This window comes from Papaver somniferum, chromosome 3, assembly GCF_003573695.1.
Source record: "Papaver somniferum cultivar HN1 chromosome 3, ASM357369v1, whole genome shotgun sequence".
In the NCBI taxonomy this organism is placed as follows: Eukaryota; Viridiplantae; Streptophyta; class Magnoliopsida; order Ranunculales; family Papaveraceae; genus Papaver; species Papaver somniferum.
The window spans coordinates 37976532-37990163 of NC_039360.1; the positions used below are offsets into that span (position 1 = coordinate 37976532).

Below are 13632 nucleotides of genomic sequence, written 5' to 3' on the forward strand. Positions count from 1 at the left end.
TTCTGCACCCACCGATTAGAATTAAGTGTTCAAAATTAATCAATAAGGACCGGACAAAGTGAGATCAAAAGTGTAGCAATGGGAAGTGATAAGAGATAGTTTGTAAATTACAAACCAATGAACCCAAATAAAAACTTATTAACTACTCCTGATCCCGCCATACATTTACATTACGATGTTAACTTAGTCTGTCAATGGAAGATGATGGAAGGAAAAATAAGTCACCCAATCGAAGATGATGTATCGATGAGTATATGATTGATATTTGGAGAGTAAGATTTAATGGCTCTCGATAGAAGAAAAAAAGAAGAAAGAAAAGCTTTTGTTCAAAAAAGAAACAGAACAACGAAAGAAAAATTATCGAGTGGAAATTTTTTGATTTTGATTCAGTAAAATTCTATGCAAAATTGTAAATCATTTATAATGTATTAGATCTATTTTTAATTCAAAAAAAGCTGACTAGAATGGTAACAAATCCTCTTGGTGAACCTCTAAAACAAGAGGTTGACCAAGAGGATGTCTATCAAAATTTATGCCATGTCACTTGCTTACTAGTTAAAGAGGTTAGGATTGGAGAAAGAATTTAGAGAAAATGAATGTGAATCCTACGTGGATGAAGACTTTTTTCTTCACGCACATCCCATTGGAGAAGCTCTAACCAAGGCCTCAAAGACACCCAAAACCTCCTCCACTCCATAATCACCACGTGTAAGACAATTCTGAAACGTCTCTCTAACAGTGTACTACCTTCCGTCCATTCCCCGTCACTCATAAATTCCCTCCGTGGCTATTTACAGTCCTTTTAACGGACTCTTTAAAATTACACTCCTCTTACACCACAACCACAACTCAAAAGCTCTTCTTCATCATTTCTCCTCCATTAACACAAATCAAACCTCAACCTCAGAAAATGACGAATTTTGCACTCAGAACAGAAAAATGGTGTAAAATTCCACAATATTCGATCTCAAATTCTCATCATCATCAATTGCAGAGTAGTAGATTGCATTTGTTCTCTTTAAACCCTAATTCCAAACTCAGAATTAGAAGTGAAAGAAGTGGTGTTAAAACCGGGTTACGAGTTAGTGAGTCAGATAAAACTAAGTCGATTACACCTTCTTCTGGAGAAGAAATTCAATTAGTTGGAGATGACAATAAAAATGGTGGTGGAAGTGGTGGTGGTGATGAAGGTCTTCATTTAAAATGGCCTCCATGGAAAGATCTTCCATTAAGATATAAACTCATTGGAACTACTTCTCTTGCTTTTGTTATTTGCAATATGGATAAGGTTAGAGTTTCATTTTTTTATCAGTAGTTTCTGAATTTGTGTGGTCATCGTCTTCATCAATTAGTACATAAATGTTTGTTTGTGTGTTGATTTTGTGTGCGTTATGTGTAATCATGGATATTTGTAGGTGAATTTGAGTATTGCTATTATACCAATGTCACATCAATTTGGGTGGAATTCGTCTACTGCTGGATTGGTTCAATCATCTTTCTTCTGGGGTTATGCATTAAGTCAACTGCCAGGTGGGTGGCTCGCAAAGTTATTCGGTGGAAGGTTAGTTTCTAAAAATACTACTTCATGGTGATTTTTATTTGAGATTCATAAGTTGTTGCATGCGTTGGTATATATGCTACTAGATTGTTGTTTGTGGTAAGGCGATGATAATTGGGCTGAATGTGCTTGCTGGTTTGATATTATTGTTTCGAAAAAGGAAACATGCACAAGTTAGTAATTATGACTGCGGTAACTTAAGTAGTGAACTAATAGAATTAAGCAGCATTTATGATGGAAAGAAACTGTTATATTTAGTTTTACATTAAAAAATGTACCAGTAGATCCAGCTCCGAATTACATTTGAGTCGATACCAAAATGTATGGTTGGTTTCACTAGTGATTCAGAGTCCAGTGTGTGCTTAATGATAGGCATGAGTGATGTGCTCTTTTTAAGGATTTTCTTTGTTGCACAAGAAAAAAGTTATGTTATGAAGAAGATGACAAAAAGAGTTCCAAATAGGTGAAAACTAGGCATATACTGTTGATTATTACGGAATTTTCTCGATAGCTTCGGCACATGGCTGAAAACTGAGTCACGTGTTTGTCTCAATGTCATTCGTGTTTGGTTTTCGTGCAATTGACATTTGATGTGATCTCCTGACTTTTGCAGGAAAGTTCTCGAGGTCGGAGTTTTAATGTGGTCTTTGGCTACCATCTGTGTTCCTTTTGCAGCAGGATTTATGCCCGCACTTGTCTTGTCTAGGATTTTGGTACGTGAATTTTCTTTCAAAGAACTGATGTGTTGCTGTATGGTTTCCATCTTTGCAGCATACGTATATTCTGTTTTCAAAAGCTTTAGATAACCTCTTTTGAGAATTGCTAATTGAGACACCAAAAGTTATACACAATCAGTTTTGCAGTTATGATCCAGTACCATGTTCATCTATTTGTGCCACCCCCTCTTCTTTTTCATTTCTCTTTTGGTACAAATCTTATTGTTAGGTCATTGCTTGCATTGATTACATAATTACTTCTAATACCTGACAAGGAATTGTCTTTTTCTTTGCATCTAGGTTGGGATAGGAGAGGGTGTTTCTCCATCTGCTGCAACTGATCTTATTGCCAGGCAAGATACTAGCACATATATGTAAACATGCAGCATGATAATTCCACCAACTATCGCTTGAGAGTCAAGAAAATAATATTTATATCTTTACTTTTCCACGATATTTTGGCTCTATAACTCATGTATCCTATATCTCTTATTTATTCTTGCCTAATTTTGTCTTCATGGTAACTGGTTATAGCACTTTTGATCTTAGCTATAATCAAGAGTAACACAACAAAAGTAACATGCAGAAAACCCAGGAGGAAGTATATATAAGGTTTCTTCTTAGTTGAGTATTATGGGAATCCATAAAATATTTCAGAAGATGCTTTTGGGTAGTTCCCCTGTTAATAGTTCTTTGAAGTAACTGTTCCATCTGATAAAATAACAATCTGCATCCCATGATCCCTGAATCATGTTAACTAACATTGAATAATTATCCGCTAATATACAGTAGTGGTTCTGTTGATGGTTCTCTTCTCTCCCTCTGACCAGAATTATCTTTCAGGAGGCGGGTTGGAAAATAGCTTGTCGTGTTCTTCTTGTTTTTTTTTTCCTTACTTTCTTTTGTATTTAATTATTAAACATAAGGATCTGTAGTAACTCGTATAAGCCAAGAGTTTATTCACATGAAATGGTGTGCTGTGCTTAATTATTATACTATATTGTCTAGCATATGATTTTCTTTTCGGTAGGTCATTCTGGGTTTTCATCATATGCAGGTCGATACCAATAGAAGAACGCTCAAGAGCAGTTGCATTTGTTTTTGGTGGTTTGAGTGTAGGTAGTGTTGCAGGGTATGTGCCTTTCACGTATGGATTATAGTACGGTGGCTATAAATGTGAACAGGGTTTTTGTCGTTACTGTGCTTATCATTTGAATTAAAAACTCTGCAGGCTTATCTTGGCTCCTCCCCTTATCCAAACTTATGGCTGGGAATCTGTCTTTTACTTATTTGGATTTTTTGGCGTAGTCTGGTGAGTAAAATTAACTCATACCACACCTATCTGCAATTCATTTACATGTTCGAACTGTGAAATGCCTATGAGCTCCTTTATTGTTATTTTTTTATCTATTCAGTCATAGTCATAGATGACATGGAATTGCAAAAGAGAAAAGTTATTTTGAAGTCAATTTGGTTTCAAATATCAGTAGCTTAAAAGCTTGAATTTGTTTATTCTGAGAAGTACTGGAAATTTACAAATTCATGAAGGTGCTTCGGATTTCAGTTTATCGAGGGGCAGTCAGCATTTGCGGTTGAAAACATAACAAGTAAGTATCATGTGGTGTATTGTTTGCTCATTTTTTCACTACTACTTTTGTTGTGAGCTAAAACTACTGCCAATCCAGTGATACTTTTTGACAATGCAAATTCAGGGCCATTTGAACTCCATATGTCTAGTATAGATTAGGTTTGCGGGTTTATTTTGGAAACTCAAAGTCTTCCTGAGATTTGAATTACTTGTCAAGGAGCAGAATGCTAGTTTTTAATATAAGGATCTGGATTGGAAAGTTTACCAACCGGGGTTCAGCCTCTCTTTCCTGAAGCTCTTTCACTTACACAAGGGCTTGACTAACATAAAATACATGTTGAAGTTCCACATCCAGATCTAGTCCACTGTTGAGCCGTTTAAGTGTTTTAAATGCATGAACGCATTGCAGTGAAACGTGTCTATTTCCTGTCATTCTGTTTCATGACCAAATCCTACCCGAAAATGTATTATCAATGCATGAAAACATTCCAGTGAAAACGTGTCTATTTTCTGTCATATGGTTTCATGACCAAATCCTACCCGAAAATTAGTTAGAGTTCTAACCTCTTGGGTTTGACAGGAACACCCCAGAGTATTGCTAGTGGCCCTGTGACATCTAACTCCAGCACAAAATCATGGAAAGATGTGGGCAGCTCACTAAAGGTAGAGTGCTACTTGTTGATTAATAGTTTGCTTAGACAGAATATCATTTGCTAGAATTATCACTCCAAATTCTCGAAATGTTGAAGACAGGAGTAACAATATGCATGACAGGGACCAGTTGCTAACAAGGAGTAGCAATTAGAAAAACATCCAAATCTATTCCACCGATTCGACTCACTTTTAATCGCACATACATTTAGGTTCTCTTTCCCGACATCTGCTGATTCAGTTATATATTTCTGACTGGCTTATCACATGTACAGGATGTACCTTGGAAGTCGTTTCTTAAAAGCGAGGCAGTATGGGCAATGACATATGCTCATTTTTGTGGAAGTTGGGGACATTATACTTGTTTATCTTGGCTTCCGACTTATTTTAGGTATATCTTTTCTTCTTTTTGGCAAAATCTGGAGTTTGCTGTTTCTTTATTTTGGATTAGTTATTCAATAACTTCTTTATGAAGATTTGGAATTATTGTGGTTGCGGTTTATATTTGAAAAGAAAGAGACTGAACTTTACACGAAGAAGAAAGTGTCTATGTGGATAGTGAATAATGAGTTATGTACCATAAACCGAGAGTCCCTTCTCCTAAAGTTTTCTCTCCAACTGGTGTCTAAAAATCCCGCAACTCAAAGATTTGACTGCCTGCATGTCATACAACTTGTCAAGAGTTTTTTTACCAAATAATTACCTACTGATTGGCCTTCAATATCACATATAAAAGTGACACGTCTCTGCATAAAAACTTCTTTGTCAAAATTTCGACATCAACATTGAAGACCAGATTTATGTTTGTTAACTCTTGTATAGCATGATCCCCAATTCCATTATTCAACAAAAGTACAGTATTGTGTATGGACATGTTGATACTGGTGACGAAGAAACTCATTTACGTGTCCATACTCTTTGATGATTAGTTCCGACCTTCTTATTTCATTATCTTATGAATCAGTGGTTAGAAAATAGTTATTTATGTGCTGTTTCTTATGTCGAATTGAGAAACCAGCAAAAAATAAAAAACTTATGGTTTAATTGTTGTGCAATGCAGTGAGGAGCTGGATTTGAATTTGACTGAAGCTGCATGGGTAAGCCTTTGAGTGAACTTTCATCTAGAGCAATACGCATTATTTATTTTTTTAAGACCCTCAGGCAAGAATGTGGTCAAGCAGAGAACTGTCTTCAATCTCCTAAATGGAAATTACATGATCAAGGGATATTTTAACTTATGAGAAGCTGTAGAAATATGTTACTCAACCTCATTTTTTCTCTGATATCCAACATCTATAGATCAAACTTCACCTGACTTTTACCAAAATGCTAATAGGAATACCTCTCATTAATTCTGTTGTATTCAGGTTTCTGTCCTTCCTCCCCTGGCTTCAATTCTTGTTACTAGCGTTGCATCACAAGTTGCTGACAATTTAATATCCTCTGGGGTGGAAACAACAACGGTATGGGGAAGACAATGTCCTTATTTTTGTTTCTAACTTTCAAAGTACCAAACATCGTTTTAATAGATGTGGTTCTTTAATTTGTCAATGGGCTCAATTTATGGTTGATAGTTGTTTTACATGGAACATCACAGCGGTTGGTATTAGCAATTTCATAAACATTACACAAAAGAGTGTGTAGGTTTTATATTTTGTGCAGGTTATATGCTTCTTCTTTTTTATGGGGATCTGATAGACATTTTATCAGTCACCATGATTAACAGGAACACTGTTTATTTTCCACTCTGCCCACTTGCCATAGAATGAAAACTATACCTGAGGTCTCATTTTTGTTTAACCACTCCTCCATTACTACTCCTTAGAGTTGGTGAATCTTATGTTTCCCTACTTTCCCTCGTCATACTTAAAGTAGTTGGCCAAAAATGCCATTAAGGCATTAACTTGTTTAGTGTAAGATTCAACTGTGGATTTCACTGTAGCCTCTTTTAATTGGTTTGAGTTCTTGCTCAATTTCTGATAATATTTTATGTGCTTTGCAAGTAGGTGCGGAAAATTTGCCAAACAATTGCGTTTTTGTCTCCTGCACTTTGTATGACTCTTTCCTCTGTGGATCTTGGGTTGCCTCCTTGGGAAGTGGTGGCGATTCTCACTAGTGGCTTAGCACTATCAAGCTTTGCTTTATCAGGTAACACCACCTCATGCTTGAAATTGTTCTCAACTGAACATGGTCAAGGCTGTAACCTTATTTAATGTTCAGCACTTCAGGAGTTTAATGAATGCTGTGTTTAAATGGTCATTCATGTTTTCCTAGGATTTTGGATTGGAAACAAGATTCTAGGATAAGATCAGAAATTGCTATGTGGGTTAAATCCTTGGTTTTGATTGTTCCCCAACATGTGAAGAGTGTTATGATATTAAATCCTCTCTCCCGTGACTATCCTAATGTATAAATGTGACTATGTGAGGATTGATCACAAATAGCTACGTGAGATAGGGTAGGACTTGGTTTGAAGGATCCTACAGAGTTCTTCAGGGATTCAGGGTAGCCAGGCACACCAGGAAATCAGGTTCCCACTAAAAAAAATTAATCAAAGTGTACTATAATTTTGTCCTGGTTACATGTGACATGCTAATCCCCGTGATTTAAGGTTGAGCTTTGACCATTAAAACATCCCATTCCTTTGTCTTATGATTTATTTTAATGATGTCCTATGTTGCTGCAGGGCTTTATTGCACCCATCAGGACATTTCTCCAGAATATGCAAGTATACTTCTGGTATGTTGGTATACATAATTCCGGCCTTTTATATCAAGTGTGTAATATATATGAGCACTTGATTGGTGATAGATAGTAGGAAACGGAAGCCTGATTTTAATCAGTCCCAAGATTCTCATCTTCCGCTGCATATTTCTTGTCATTCACCACAATGAAACTTGAGAACCTGCCCATTCTTTATTTTATTCTATTGCTAGAAGTTTTTAATGGATCGGGCATCAATCAACCATCTCTTTGTACAGGGTATTACTAACACGGTTGGTGCAGTACCTGGAATTGTTGGTGTTGCGTTGACGGGCTATCTTCTTGATTCAACACATTCATGGAGTGTAAGTTTTCCATTTTCTTCAGCCTTATTAAATTGTCCATACTTGTTAATTTTCTCCCAAAACCGATAATTTTCTTAATAACACCTTCTTTTCCATCCTTTAGATGTCATTATTTGCTCCGTCAATCTTCTTCTACTTGACCGGTACTGCTGTGTGGTTAAAATATGCAAGCAGCAAGCCTCAAAAGTTCTCCAAGAGCGACTGACCCAATTTTATTAACTTCGGGCATTCGCAATATATAATTTTGATTGTTGATTCATAGCACTACGGTGACTATGATTGTTATGTTGTATATCGACCCCATTGTTCAAATTGAGAGTTGTATATAAGGCACAGATCCACATGTAAATTCTTTAGAAAAAGTAATCGGAGCTGTGGAAGGTTGTAATACCAGTAGTATATTATTTACACTGTTGATAGCTATTCAGCAATATTAAACAAAAAGATAAAAAAACATCTTACGCTGTTGGTTCCTCCAAGATCCCATGTTTTGTGGCTTGCTAGACCCTATTCATGAGGATCTTATTGCTGTATCGCAATAGCTTTTGTATTAGCTGCCTGATTAATAATAAAAAGTTAATTCTCAATGATCAAATAATGTTACAGAAATAAGAAAAATTTAGAAATGTGACAAAAGTTAATAGCTCACAGGTTTTATAAGAAAAGAAGAAGCTAGCAAGGCCCTTGAAATCTCTATTACAAAACAGAAATAACTTTCTGATTTTTAAAAGTAGAAGTTCTAGCTAAAGAAGCTAAAACTGTTAGTACTGAGCCGTTAAAAATCTCTATTACAAAACAGAAATAACTTTTCGATTTCTAAAAGTAAAAGTTCTAGCTAAAGAAGCTAAGACTTTTAGTACAGTTTTTAATTGGGTTCATACACTCCCATCTTGTATCCTTCAGGCTTTAAAAATAGATAAATCAAATGTTAGATATGACACTGCAAGAGTAAAGGTTGCTAACTCCCGAAGTTAGTTCTTAAATGAAATATCTAATTTACAAAATAAATAAATAAAATTAAATTGTGTAAAGCAGAAAGCAGAAAACAGAAAACACAATATCAAAAAATAAAATAAGTTAAACACAATTTATTTCTTTCATATAATATCATGGCTATTAGCTAACTGATTGGTAATAAAAAGAGTTCAATTCGGGTTGAACTCTTTTAATTATCAAACAATGCTAGAGAAATGAGTAAAATTTAGACTAAATTTTGTAGATGCAACTAAAATGATTTTTTCCTGCGGACAATTCAAGGCTCAGCTTTGTAACATAATACAGAAAAGCTGATACTGGCAGACATTAAAATGTTTGAAAACGCAGCTTCGCAAAGTTGGGGACAAGAAATTTTCTTTTGTTTTCTTGTTCTTCATAAAAATTAACATCGTCCCATAGCATATCAATCAGCTCCTCTAGATTATTCACACTAAAGCTTTGATGATATAAATCCTTCTTGTAACGTTGTTCGTACATTTCTTCGAAACTATCCAGGTGAATTTTACATGAACAACTAACAAGAAGCTCCAGTATTTCTTGTTTAAACTGTTTGAGACTGTCATTTGGTCCAACCATGACTCTCTTATTATCATCTGGGAACTCGTCAGAGGAGCATTCTGGGATAGTGCATACTTTTATGTCTACGGCCTCTCTCGGACATCCCTTACTTCTCTCGTCAATTTTTGGAAAAACAGCTAATTGATTACTATCATCTACCTTTTCATGTCTGTCATTGGCATTACGCAGGTAGACATGCTTCTCTTGGCCTTCCCCTTCTACCGTCATTGTATCAGTCATCTTCTTGAGAAGGTTGACAAGTTTGTTCTCGCCGTATTCAGCCATGCACAACTGCTGGCCAAAGATTTTGTTATACTCTCCACAAATACGAAATAGGGTTAGGCAACCTCCTGAGAGCTCGAGTAACTTCACCAACTGACCTTTAAGACTAATTATGTCCCCAGGGGCCTTTTCTTTGTTTGCAGGCAGAACATCACTTAAACCAGATTGTGGATTCCTTGAGTAGGAGTCTGCTTCATCATTTTGGGTAGTGCATACGCTAGTATCTACAGTCTCCTCCTCACATACCTTACTCTTGTCTTTTTCTGGAAAAACAGCCGACTGATTACTGTTTTCTACCTTTTCGTGTCCGTCATTGGCTTTTCGAAGATAGACATACTTCTTGCCACCCTCCCCTTCTACCGTCATTATATCAGACATCTTCTTGAGTAGGTTGATAAGTTTGCTCACACCATATTCAGCCATGCACAACTGCTGGCCAAAGTTTTTGTGATAATCTCCAGGAACACGCCCTAGGGGCAGGCAACCTTCTGAGAGCTCAAGTAACTTCACCAACTGACCTTTAAGATTATTTATGTCTCTATGTTGAAGCTGGACCCACACTGTTGTCTCTTCTTCATTTGCAGGCATCGTTGGAATGTCGTTTAAACCAGATTGCGAGTTCCCTGAGTAGGAGTTTGCTTCTTCATCACTTTTGGTGGTGCATCCATTAGTATCTACAGTCTTCTCTTCACATCCCTTACCTCTCTCGTCTGTTTCTGGAAAAACAGCTAACTGATTACTGTTTTCTACCTTTTCATGTTTGTCGTCCGCATTAGAGAGATAAACATACTTCTTGTCTCCCTCCCCTTCTACCGTCATTATATCGGCCATCTTGTTGAGAAGGTTGACAAGTTTGCTCACACCAAATTCAGCCACACAAAATGGCAGGTCCCGGCCAAATTTTTTGCTATACTCTGCAGGAACACGAACTAGGGGTAGGCAACCTCCTGAGAGCTCAAGTAATTTCACCAACTGACCTTTAAGACCATTTATGTCCCCAGGATGGTCTTCTTCATTTGCTGGCATTCCTGGAACATCGTTCAAACCAGATGGGGGACTTCTTGATCTTGAGTGGCGATTATGTGAGTTCCGCTGGTTGATATTTGTTTGAGCTGCATCCTCATTGCGTGTTGCTATTCCCCTATCCACAATTGTTTCTTCATCATTTTGGGTGTCCGGGTTTCCATTAACTTGAAACCCCCTGACATATCCAGCAACTTGGGACAAGCCACGTGATATTTGAGTTTTAGGAGGCACAAATCCGTCTCCACGAGCCACACTAGGCCAATCCCAAACGAACCTCCCAGCTTTTGTTAGGGCAGATGATACACCCATTGAAGCAGGGATAACAAGAATAACAGTATACCCGCGCTGGCCAAGTATGTGCAAAGCAGGAGAGAAATCGATATCCCCAGTGATTAATAAGATTGTAGATGGTGGAGGGTTGTCAAGTGCAAAGAGAAACATGTCAACTAGGATGGCCTTGTCTGCAGCATCTTTCCTTCCATTTGGGACATCTACAAGTTTTACACCAGTTCTCTGACAACCTTCTCTAAGACGCTTTGGAAAGGCACTAAAATCTCCATAGGCAGAAAACAATGTAATTGCAGCATCTTGAATAATGGGGTGAACTCTCAAAGCCGTTCTAATGTTGCCAGCCACATCTTCGGGACAAACATCACTAGGAACACTACAATTCTCAATGTCCCACAGAATAGCAACTGGCCCTTTTATGTTTTGCTGGTTCATACATGTCCGTGATGAAAGACCCATCTCTGAGTTGATACTGCTTGATTCGTTTAGGCTCTTTAGACTCCAAAACTAAAACACCCTCACAAATCGGAATCGGAATCGAGGGATTTTGAGATTGAGAAGTCTAATTCTGTCTGGGGCTACCTTGTCGCTTCGGAGCTGTTGGGAAGCACAGATAGATGATAAGATGAAGAAGAAGTATAACAGGATCCTAATACTAAAAACTGATCCGTTAATTGGAAATCAGCCACCTCAAATATGCAAAGCTTAATAATTATGTTGAAAGTTGGACAACTGAGTATTTATAGGGCATGATATAGGTTCCTTGTCCTAAGCTGAAACATAAACAAAATCATATGTTGCTCAGGGCGTGAAGAATTAAGAAACACATGCTTATTAGTGGCTACAACAAAGTGATTTAAGAGAGACATGGATATGCTAAAAAGAGACCAAGTGAAGAATTACCACTGCAAGTTAGATACAATTGTTCCATGGAATGTAGAGTGCAAAAACTAGTTTGGGTAGTCGCTTGTCATAATTGATTCTAGCAGAGCTAATGCATCCATTTCGACCTATGATATCCCGAAGTGGAAAGAATTTCTTTTAAGGAAGTCTGGCCTACAGTCTTAACATGCTAACCATTGCTAACTCTGAGTGTGCAAGCAGACCATATACATGTAAATAATAAACTTACTTGCAATATCCCCAACTTTTTGCAAGCTTGTTGTCTTCCATCTGATGTGTGAAAACCTGGAAAAATGCAGATGCAACATCCAGTACCACCGATGAAAAAAATTAGTGGTTCCCCAACTTCCCCTGCAGTACTGATGACTACCAACCTAAAACCCACAAACACATGGAGATAGAAATGGACCTGCTGCTGCTGCTGCTTTTGATCAAGTTGGGGTTTGAATTTGAAGCATGTTTTCAAAGCAGCTCTTCCTCATTTACAAATTAAGGAGTAGATATTGCAATCTGTAAGTAAGCATCACCATTAACAATTCAGCAACAATTTTGACAAACATACATAAACAAGTTTCAATGTCATCCAAATATTAGTATAGCAGAAGCTGCACACAACTGTACAATTCCAAGGAAAGCAGAAAACCCAAACCCTTAAAATTACTAAATAAAGATTTCAATAATCAATAATCAACGTTAATCTTAGAGAATCAGAATCAAACTCAAACCTTAAAAAACAGTAAACAACCTTTAAGTTCTTATAAAATCTGTAAAACCTAATTAAGTAACATAACTATTAGAGAAGAAAACTCCTTACCTAACAAAGATAGTTGATAATGGCATTCAATTTAAGCGAAATTTAACTTCCCCCACTTTTTATTTTAGGGGAACTTAGGGGGAGACCCAAAAAAAAAATATTCTCATTCTCGGGCCCACAATTAATTTTAGGTACCGTGACACCCATAATTATATGAAATTATTAAAAATGTATGCATGACGGATTATGCATCCGCATGACGGGTTATGCATCAGGGGTATAATTGGCAGCGCAAATTGGATGTAACATATCTAAAAATCCGCGTCTTGGAATTTTACAAATTTTATATCGTTGGAAATCTTTTTAAGAGAGCTACGCAACGAGTACAAACAACAATATTAAATTTTTGTTTTTCACGAAAAAATCGGAGGTGATCATCATTTTAGGCAAAATTTCGAAAACTGACTACATAACCATTATGCAGCCACCAAAAAAGATGCATAACACATTCTGCAGACGCATAACGAATTATGCAACCATTTTCTCGACTGCATAACAAATTATGCATCTGCATAACAAAGTTATGCATCTATAACAAGTTATGTAGCCATTGTTTGGTTGATTTTAGTGCGTACATAAAAAATTGATGCATAATGCATTATGCAAACATATTTTCGGATGCATAACAGGTTATGCATCTATTTTCTCGATGCATAAAAGATTGTGCAACAAATTTCTCGATGCATAATGCATTATGCAGCCATATTTTCGGATGCATAACAGGTTATGCATCAATTTTCACGACTGCATAACATGTTATGCAGATATTATTGTAGGTGCATGACAAGTTGTGCAGTCTTTGTTTTTGTTGGTTTCAATAGTGACGAAAAAGTTGATGCATAACGTGCTATGCAACCGTTTTCTGGACTGCATAACAAGTTATGCAACAAATTTTGTAGATGCATAACAGGTTATGCATCCATTTTCATAGCTGCATAACAACTTAAAACAACACCCAACAGACTAAAAACCAAATCTGATCTTGACATGTTATGCGGTCATAACAAACTTTATCTGATGCTGAAACAAATTGGTACCCAAGTTAGCTCACCCTACTGGCTTCTAATTAACGCCACATCCGCTGCAAACAATCCTTGTACTCATCCCACAAACGCACAGCAAACTAGCAAGGAAACGGTGCGGTCAAGCAGCTGCAGCTGGTTATGTTCTTGTTGTTTAGCCTT

At 36.9% G+C, this 13632-nt stretch overlaps 2 protein-coding genes across 6 annotated transcripts; one reads left to right on the plus strand and one right to left on the minus strand.

The window, feature by feature from the left end:
* The first annotated feature begins 850 nt into the window (after positions 1-850).
* On the plus strand, positions 851-7971 carry LOC113355902 (probable anion transporter 6, chloroplastic). Of its 2 annotated transcripts, XM_026598875.1 has the most exons (15): positions 853-1288; positions 1416-1561; positions 2172-2271; positions 2575-2627; positions 3332-3406; positions 3506-3586; positions 3823-3881; positions 4443-4525; positions 4789-4904; positions 5574-5610; positions 5881-5976; positions 6520-6661; positions 7200-7252; positions 7495-7581; positions 7685-7971. In XM_026598875.1, exons 1-15 carry the CDS (start codon positions 911-913, stop codon positions 7784-7786), a joined length of 1608 nt encoding a protein of 535 aa, XP_026454660.1. In that variant the 5' UTR covers positions 853-910; the 3' UTR covers positions 7787-7971. The 2 variants fall into 2 exon arrangements, with proteins under 2 accessions (XP_026454661.1, XP_026454660.1); XM_026598876.1 differs by lacking the exon at positions 5881-5976 and having other exon boundaries at positions 851-1288.
* A 706-nt stretch (positions 7972-8677) lies between these two features.
* On the minus strand, positions 8678-12545 carry LOC113355903. 4 transcript variants are annotated; one of them, XM_026598880.1, is made up of 4 exons: positions 12449-12545; positions 12044-12144; positions 11864-11919; positions 8678-11328 (listed from the first exon to the last, which is right to left on the minus strand). In XM_026598880.1, the coding sequence occupies exon 4, from the start codon at positions 11188-11190 to the stop codon at positions 8884-8886; it is 2307 nt and encodes a 768-aa protein (XP_026454665.1). In that variant the 5' UTR covers positions 11191-11328; positions 11864-11919; positions 12044-12144; positions 12449-12545; the 3' UTR covers positions 8678-8883. The 4 variants fall into 4 exon arrangements, with proteins under 4 accessions (XP_026454665.1, XP_026454663.1, XP_026454664.1 ...); XM_026598878.1 differs by lacking the exon at positions 12449-12545 and adding an exon at positions 12360-12431 and having other exon boundaries at positions 11864-12144; XM_026598879.1 differs by lacking the exon at positions 12449-12545 and adding an exon at positions 12380-12397 and having other exon boundaries at positions 11864-12144.
* Between the last annotated feature and the right edge of the window lie 1087 nt (positions 12546-13632).

Bases quoted from the DNA above. Each gene is read 5' to 3' on its own strand.
- LOC113355902 (XM_026598875.1), top strand. From the start codon at position 911: ATGACGAATTTTGCACTCAGAACAGAAAAATGGTGTAAAATTCCACAA. The intron at 4,526-4,788 runs GTAGAGTGCTAC...TCACATGTACAG, and splicing joins ATGTGGGCAGCTCACTAAAG to GATGTACCTTGGAAGTCGTT. The intron at 5,611-5,880 runs GTAAGCCTTTGA...TGTTGTATTCAG, and splicing joins ATTTGACTGAAGCTGCATGG to GTTTCTGTCCTTCCTCCCCT.
- LOC113355903 (XM_026598880.1), bottom strand. From the start codon at position 11,190: ATGGGTCTTTCATCACGGACATGTATGAACCAGCAAAACATAAAAGGG.